At 63.0% G+C, this 8,208-nt stretch overlaps 1 protein-coding gene across 5 annotated transcripts; it reads right to left on the bottom strand.

Annotated features, from left to right (window-relative positions):
• Positions 1-386: 386 nt before the first annotated feature.
• Positions 387-7,994, bottom strand: UAP1L1 (UDP-N-acetylglucosamine pyrophosphorylase 1 like 1). Of its 5 annotated transcripts, XM_054502977.2 has the most exons (9): positions 7,647-7,991; positions 7,215-7,419; positions 6,793-6,968; positions 6,322-6,494; positions 5,471-5,664; positions 4,776-4,916; positions 4,043-4,228; positions 2,862-2,928; positions 387-2,289 (listed from the first exon to the last, which is right to left on the bottom strand). In XM_054502977.2, the coding sequence occupies exons 1-9, from the start codon at positions 7,933-7,935 to the stop codon at positions 2,197-2,199; spliced, it is 1,524 nt and encodes a 507-aa protein (XP_054358952.1). In that variant the 5' UTR covers positions 7,936-7,991; the 3' UTR covers positions 387-2,196. The 5 variants fall into 5 exon arrangements, 4 of the variants coding, with proteins under 4 accessions (XP_054358952.1, XP_063506172.1, XP_054358951.1 ...); XM_063650102.1 differs by lacking the exon at positions 4,043-4,228 and having other exon boundaries at positions 7,647-7,993; XM_054502976.2 differs by having other exon boundaries at positions 387-2,928; positions 7,647-7,992.
• Between the last annotated feature and the right edge of the window lie 214 nt (positions 7,995-8,208).

Below are 8,208 nucleotides of genomic sequence, written 5' to 3'. Positions count from 1 at the left end.
TTTAGGTTGACACCACTCACTCTTGTCAGTCCCTGGAGTACCCCAAGCATCCTCACGTGGTTAGCAGGGAAGCCTTGGCATCTCAAGGATGCAGGTGCAGGAGAGTGAGTCTCCAGGCTGTCAGAGCTGAGCATGCAGAAGCCTGCCCTGGAGAGCGCCCCGAGGTTCCTGACCCCAGGTCATCTCAGGCCCTCCTGAGACCCTGGTGAAGAGTGGGATGGAAGGGCGGGGGGATTCCTGGGCACCCCAAGTAGTCTTGGCCTTTATGTGTGAACTCTTCTCCCCAAGGGGGCCCCCAGTGAGCTCCAGCCCTGGGACACAGCTGTGAACACCTGATCCTTGGTTCCCAACACTCGTGTACTGGCCAAAAACTGCACTTGCCAGGGTAGCAGTCAATCACAGCACCTTGTGTTTATTGGAAATGTCCCACCTACAGAACATTAAGATGCCAGCAACCGGCCCGGTGCGGTGGCTCACACCTATAATCCCAGCACTTTGGGAGGCCAAGGTGGGTGGATCACGAGGTCAGGAAATGAGACCATCCTGGCTAACATGGTCAAACCCCATCTCTACTAAAAATACAAAGAATTAGCCAGGCATGGTGGTGGGTGCCTGTAGTCCCAGCTACTAGGGAGGCTGAGGCTGGAGGCGGAGGTTGCAGTGAGCCAAGGTCACGCCACTTCACTCCAGCCTGGGCAACAAGAGTGAAACTCCGTCTAAAAAAAAAAAAAAAGACTTCACCCAACTAACTGTGCTTGTGTAGAAAGAGGTTGCATCCCTGTTCCAGTCATGGCCATGAGGAGCAGCTATGAGAAGGGCCCTAAGGCACAGGCATGGTTTGCAATAAGAAGCACAGAGCCAAGGAGAGAAACAGACGTCATCCTCTGGGCTTCGGTTTCAAAAATCACAAGGTGTGGGCCTGAGCCTGCTGCCTGCCCAGGTCTGGGCACGTCCACTCAGCCACTGTCCTCCCAGTGCCTCTAAGTCTGCAAGGCCGCATCCGAACCTGCCCTTCCAGACAACACCCCTCCCCTGGGAAACCAATGGGGATGAGTAGTGGCCCTCCACTGGGGGCTGTGGGTTTCGAGGTGGGGGCGGAGGATGAGTTAGCAGCAGTTGCATATCATAGCTCTCTTCATGTCAGCAGGGAGAGGGAGGTGCCACTGCCTCCCCCGAGATGAGAAAGCAGGCGAGAATCACCGGGGGAAGAACCCCGGGGCAGCTGCCTTGTTCCAGCCATGCCCGAGTGCACCAAATATGGAGGCTGCATCCTTACTTGGAGAGCCGGGCAGCCTGAGCACCAAGATCCGTCAGAAGCAGCAGGCAGCTGGGGTGAGGGGTGGTGCCTCTGACTCATGAAATCCCGGATTAGTCAGCAACCATCACAGAGGCCGCCAGCATTGATCCCACTGGTTCTTGGGGAAGCACAGAAAAGTCAGCAGCCTAAACCGACCATGGAAGAGGCGGACAGGCAGAGGCCTTGGGGATAGATGGGGAGAAGGCGGGAGTACTGGCCGCAGGCTCAGGGGTCCAGGCCAAGCTTCTCAGAGCCACCTGCATCATGGGCATCAGGCCTTGTCTGTGGCCTTGCTGGGCATCCAGGATGTGTGGGCTGGGATGCCCCAGCCTTGTCCCCATTACTGGTTCGTCTGCTAAGGAGGAGGCGGCAGCCCTCGAGTGGGTGGAATTGTCCCCCTCATTCTGGTTCTGCAACTGTAGGCTGCAGAAGCACATCCTGTGTAGCTTATGCAGCTTCTAGTGCTTGGTGGGGTGCGGTGGATCTACAGGGTGGGCTCCCAAAGGGACGTGCCCTCCTGTTCCCCAGATGACACCACACCTCCCTTGGGTCCCAACCTAAAGCCTCCTCTCAGCCCCATTCTCCCAGGTCCTAAGTCCCTCTGCCTCTTGACTAGACCCGACAGCCAGGAATGGAGCCACAGAGCCCTCAGCAGGCTGTAGCCACCTGTGTCCAGAGGCGACAGGAGAGGCACTGCCCTCGTGGAGTCTACCAGCATGTTTCATTCTGTGTTCTGCAGGCTGGAAGCACGTGGCAGGCTGCTTTCCCACCCAGAGCTCAGGCTGGGGCCGTAGCCCCCAGTTCCAGGACGACAGGGCTGGCAGGTCTGGGGGGAGTCGGGACTTCCAGGATGCCGGGGCTGGCAGGTCTCAGGGGAGTCTGGGGGCAGTCTGGGGGGGTCAGGACTCCTGCGGCTGCAGCTCCCTGGCCTGGTCTTCATCCAGGATGAGCGGGGACTGGAACTCCCGGCCTTGCAGGTACACCTCTAAACCCTGGAGACGAGCAGGGGACAATGGCCAAGCACCCACCTTTTGGCCAGCCACAGCCCCTCTGGCCACACCAAGAGCCACAGTCCCCAGGCGCGATCCCAGGTCTGCCTGGAGTCAGGGAGGGGTGGGGACAGAAAGGCTTCCAGGGCCAGGAGCAGACACACACTGCAAGGCCACCCAAGACCACACTCAAGACCCTAGGCCAGCAGGGGACCCTCTTGTCATGCACAGGTCTGACCTGACCAGAGAAAGGGGCAACGGCAGCCAAAGTCAGGGAGATAGCAGAGGCCGGTGTCCTCCCTCCTCGAGGCCCCCACCAAGGCCTGACTGGCCCCACACTGGGCTCAGACCTGGGCTGTCTCATCCCCATGCCCTCCCAGGACCTGCAAAGTCCTCTGGATGCCTCACCCCACCCCATCCCATATCTTGGAAAGTCTTCTGCAAATTTAAACCACCAACCCCATTGGTTAACTGAGGTAGAGCTGTGCCGTCTCCACCCAAGCAGCCACCTCTCCCCAGATGGTATTCCAAACCTGACTCCAGAAAAGCCCCAGATAGGGATGGGCAGCTCTCACCTCTCCAGAGTAAGACACCAAGGGCGATATCTCACAGATGGCCGGAGGGTCTCCATTTGGGGGCAAGCTAGGGAAAGTCCACTTGTCAATATCTCCTTGCAGCACCTGCCCGGAGCCCTCCCCCAGCACCCCCACTCCTGATAGGAGACTGAGCTCTACACACCTGGCTCCCCACAGCCCCTGTCTCAGCAAGCTCATCTTCCTCTGGACACCCCAAACCCTGAGCACACATTCCACTGCCAAGTGACAGGACCTGATTTGGGGTAGAAAGCACCCCCACAGGCCTCCCACGCAGAGCCTAGGCAGCTAGATTTAGGGGTGGCCCTAGAAAATCAGGGAGATGGAAGCCAAATGTCCTTTTCTTTCCCAGCCCTGAAATCAAACTGTCCTGCTACTTTCTGAATTCATGCCCGGGGCTCAGTTTCAAAGCCTGTGAATAAATGGGAACAACGTTGGTTGGGTGATGGATCCCCTAGAAGCCCTGACCTGACCAAAGTTGCACACGCACCCCACAAATGTTTACAAATAAGAAAAATAAAAAAATAGCTGGGTGCGGTGGCTCACACCTGTAATCCCAGCACTTTGGGAGGCTGAGGCGGGCGGATCACAGGTCAGGAGTTTGAGACCATCCTGGCTAACATGATGAAACCCCGTCTCTACCAAAAAAAAAAAAAAAAACAAAAAAATGAGCCGGGCGTGTTGGCGGGTGCCTGTAGTCCCAGCTACTCGGGAGGCTGAGGCAGGAGAATGGTGGGAACCCGGGGGGTGGAGCTTGCAGTGAGCCGAGATCCCGCCACTGCACTACAGCCTGGGCAACAGAACGAGACTCCATCTCAAAAAAGTAAATAAAAATAAAAACAATAAATAAATAAAAGGAAAATCTAAGTATGCTTTTGTAAACAAACCAAAAGCTTGTAGATAAGTTGGGGAGGGAGTTGGGGAGCCCCTGCCTCCCTCAGTGTACTGAGCACAACTTGAAGGGTCGGGCCAGGAGGCTGTGCCGACGGTCACCATGTGACCTGGAGCTGGCTGGGCACAAGGCCACCTGCATCTGCGGTGGTGCCGGGGAGGAAGACCCCTCCCCAGCATGGCTGTCACAGAGCCAACAGGGCTCTGGAGCTGAAGATTGGGTCCTGACAGCCCTCCCCTTCTGGCTATAGCTACCCCAGGGCCACACTCACCCGGGTAGCTCTGGGAGCCAGGCCCCATGGGCATCCAGGAAGTGGGCCCCGGCCCGCAGAGCCCACCGGTAGTGCTGGGTGAGCAGGGCCCGGCGAGAGGTGCGGGGACTATCCCTGTCAGCCGGCTCTGCATTCTTCAGTGGGGAAAATTCCTCCTCCCGTAGCACTTCAAAGGCAACAAAGTTCCTGGTGGGGAAAGGGCTAGTCACCCATGTCCCGGCACAGAGGCCCTGATCCGGGCAGGTGAGAGCTAGGCCAGGTTTCCAGTGACAGAGTGAAGGTCTGGTCCCGTGGGCAGCAAGTCTAGGGAGGAGCCCCCACAGGTACTGAGTGTCTTTGCTCCTGAGATGCCGGGGATGGCCCAATTCCAGCAGCCATTTTCAGCAGCCAAAAGCCCCAACCCTGGGACCCCTGTAGTGAGGGCCAAAGGCCCTGCGAGCTGCCCTGGCATCCTGGCCAGGAGACCTCTCCTAACCATGGGTGGGGGCAGTGGAAGGTCCAGGAGGTGGCACTACTGTCCTCCCAAGTCCACAGCCCCAAGGACTCCCTATGCCCCCACCTCGGGGGCTGCTTACCCTCAGGGCCAAGAGCACTCTCTGGTCTTCTCCCTGAGACCTGCCCGCAGGGCCCTTGGCTCTCCCAAGCCTCTACTTCCCTGCCAGCTGGACCTCAGTTCCCACCACCAAAACTGAGGGAAGGAAGAAGGGGAAAATAAATGAGTTCCACTACTAACTTAGCAAACCGGAACACATCAAACACAAACTTCTCCATCTTTATCCCGTTCGGTTTTAGCGGCTTTACCAGATTCCCCTCCTCATCCACATACGGGACCTTCTTCACAGCCACGTGTGGCTTCAGCAAAGGCTCAAACTCCCTGGGGCACGGGAGAGCAGAGGGGAGGAAAGAAACACATCAAATATGCCACCGCTGGGGGCTCTGTCCCCACTTCTGAGCACACCCAGCTGGGTGGGACAGGATGGCAGAAGGACACTACAGGGCACAGAAGCGGCAGAGTAGGGCCAGATCTCCAGGGAGAAGCAGGCACAGACCTCCTCCCTGCATCCCCGTGCCAAGTGCCAGGCACCATCAGCCACATCCCTGCCCAGGGAAACAGAAACTGGCAAGCCCCAGAGCAGAGGTAGCACCATGGGCACCAGGGCAGGTCCCCAGAAAGAGGAGATGGCAGACTTGATCACAGAGCCTTACAGCAGCTGCCTGCTGAGCACGGCTTGTGCCTGATCTCCAGCACCTCTGCCTTTGCAAGTGCAGGATCCATTCTCCACCCCAACCCATCAGCCGCTCCTGACCACAGCCACTCCTGACCACAGCCGCTGTGGCCCAGGGCACTCAGCTCACTGGGACCCCGCGGGACCCTGGTCAACGCAGGCGGCTCTGGCCAGCACTCCGCAGCCACCTGCTGCCGCACACCTAGTGACCGCCTTAAGGAAGCCTCGGGTGAAGAAGTGGTTGCAGATGTTGCCTGCATTGTACAGCAGGCTGCCGTCGGAGGCACGTAGCTGTGCGGTCTCAGGACTGATCTCGCTGTACTCCACCACCTGGGGGACGCCGTCCACCTGGCACACCACGCCCACGGGCTCCTCGGGGTATGCCTTTTCCACCACCTGCAGCCAAGACCAGGGATGGGCTCCGAGGGCTGGGCGGAGGGGCGGGGCTCCACGAGGGCTGGGCTGGGCCGGGCTGGGCGGAGGGGCGGGGCTCCGCGAGGGCTGGGCCGGGCTGGGCGGAGGGGCGGGGCTCCGCGAGGGCTGGGCCGGGCTGGGAGGAGGGGCGGGGCTCCGCTAGGGCTGGGCTGGGCCGGGCTGGGCGGAGGGGCGGGGCTCCACGAGGGCTGGGCTGGGCCGGGCTGGGCGGAGGGGCGGGGCTCCACGAGGGCTGGGCTGGGCTGGGCTGGGCGGAGGGGCGGGGCTCCACGAGGGCTGGGCTGGGCTGGGCTGGGCGGAGGGGCGGGGCTCCGCGAGGGCTGGGCGGAGGGGCGGGGCTCCGCGAGGGCTGGGCCGGGCTGGGAGGAGGGGCGGGGCTCCGCTAGGGCTGGGCCGGGCTGGGCGGAGGGGCGGGGCTCCGCGAGGGCTGGGCCGGGCTGGGAGGAGGGGCGGGGCTCCGCTAGGGCTGGGCCGGGCTGGGCGGAGGGGCGGGGCTCCGCGAGGGCTGGGATGGGCTGGGCTGGGCTGGGCTGGGGGTGGGGGGCTGGGCGGGGGGCGGGGCTCCGCGAGGGGCGGGGCCAGCCTCGGGTGCTGGGCGCCGCGCAGTTGGGCGCTAACCTTGGCGCCACAGTCTGCGCCCTGCAACACACAGAAGCCGATGAAGACAGGGTCTGCCAGCCGCACCAGGATGTTGTCCACACAGTACACGTGCACAAACTCCACTCCCCGGCGCTCCATGTCCTCCAGGATCTTGTGGTCCTCCAGCGCGCAGTAGAGGCCCCCGTTGCCGTCTGCAGACGGAGAAGGGAATGGGCGTCGCGAGGGCTCCCGCCAGGGATCGTTCTGGGAGTCTAGGACGTGCTGGAGGCGGGGGAAGCCCTGGCCTTGTGCCTAAGGGAGCTCTGGTCACTAACCAGATAGCCCAGTTGTTGTACCATGTGACAAATGACGATCAAGGCCCAGAAAAAGAGACGCCTAACCCGGGACCACACAGACTCGGGGCAGCCGCGAACCCGGGCGCGTGGACCCCCAGCTACGCTCCCAGTTCTAGTCTGGGCGGTCCCTCCCCGTCTCAGGAACGGGCCACACCTGGGGCCATGGCAACTTTGTCTTTCCGCTCCAGGATAACCTTGCCATCAAAGGTCACAGCAGGCAGCAGGCGCTGCTCAAACATGACCACGTTGGCGGGGTCCAGGTGGAAGAAGTTGTGCTCCCTGAAGAACTCGGCCGTGGGCCCCAGAGTGAACTCGCTGGTCATGACGTACCTGCAAGGGAGGCACGGTGAGCCGGCCGCGAGTGCGCCTGGCCCTGCGGCAGACGGGGCTCGGACCAGAGCCGGCATCGGGATTCGGGGTCCAGTGTCCAGTTGGGGCTGGGGCCAGGCCCCATTTGGGGCCGGTTCTGGGCTATGTCCCGGTCTGTGCCGGGGTTGGGGCTCGCGTCTGGAGCGGGGTTGTGGGGGAGGGTGGGGAAGGGGACCTCCGGGCCGAGGTAGGGCAGGCAGGACACACCAGGGGACGGTGCAGCGGGTCCCGTGGCGCTCACTGGCCAGCTGCTCCACCCGCCGAATCCGCTCCGCCTGCAGCTGGTACAGGGTCTTCCGGCTGGGCAGCCCCACACGGTACATACCCTTGGGGTAGGTCACGCCCAGGCGAGTGCCCTGCCCCCCCGCCAGCAGCAGGACGGCCACCTTGTTCAGGGAAATCTGACGGAAACCTGGGGGTACGGGCACCGTGAAGGGACGCCCGGGACCCGCCCACCCTTCCGCTTTAGGGGAAGCCAACCTTGGGGCTGGGGCGCCAGGACTCGGGGGCGGAACGCGTGAGGCGAGACACGTCTCAAAGTAGCGAGGAGAACTACAGTTTCCCGAGCGCGGCCTCGGTTCCCACCCGCTCCGTGGGCACGACCCCCTGCCGGCCCCCAGGGCCTCCCGCCCCGCTTACCTTCCTCCTCCCAGCGCCGCCGCGTCTCGGGGTCGCTGCGGCTGGCCCTGCCCACGCGCTGGGGGGGCAGGGGCCGCAGGCGCACGGCCAAGTCGGGCGGCGGGCCGTGGGGGCGCGCGCAGGCCTCCGCCGCCCGCCGGCAGTGCTCGCGCAGCGCCTCGGGCTCCAGCAGCGCCAGCTCCTCCAGCAGCGCGGCTCGCGGCTCCGGCGCCAGCTCGGCCCAGAAGCGCAGGAGGTGCTCCTGGCCAGCGCGCTGCAGCCGGGCGCGCACGTCCTGCTCCGAGGCCATGTCGCCGCTGCCGTCTGTCAAGTCGGCACTCGTGACCCGCGCCACTGACCAGCGTCACGAGACCGGGCGGGCGGTGTAGACCCCGCCCCGCCCCGCCCCGCCCCGCCCCGCCCCGCACCCTGCCCTGGAGCCCGCCCACCCCCGCTGCGCACTCCCCGACTCCGTCCGGGTTCTCTCTGACCCCGCCCTGTCCACGTCCCCCCAGCCCCCCCGCGTCCGGTCCGAGACTCGAGACAGGGCCCAGCCGCCCCATCTCTCCAGTCTGTCCCCCGT

The sequence above is a fragment of the Pongo pygmaeus genome, chromosome 13, assembly GCF_028885625.2.
Source record: "Pongo pygmaeus isolate AG05252 chromosome 13, NHGRI_mPonPyg2-v2.0_pri, whole genome shotgun sequence".
NCBI classification, from domain to species: Eukaryota; Metazoa; Chordata; class Mammalia; order Primates; family Hominidae; genus Pongo; species Pongo pygmaeus.
This window is presented reverse-complemented; position numbering and strand designations above follow the sequence as displayed.

Bases quoted from the DNA above. Each gene is read 5' to 3' on its own strand.
- UAP1L1 (XM_054502976.2), bottom strand. From the start codon at position 7,935: ATGGCCTCGGAGCAGGACGTGCGCGCCCGGCTGCAGCGCGCTGGCCAG. The intron at 6,495-6,792 runs GTGTGGCCCGTT...CTCCGTCTGCAG, and splicing joins CAAAGTTGCCATGGCCCCAG to ACGGCAACGGGGGCCTCTAC. The intron at 4,229-4,775 runs GTTAGTAGTGGA...TTTCCCCACCAG, and splicing joins GATGTGTTCCGGTTTGCTAA to GAACTTTGTTGCCTTTGAAG.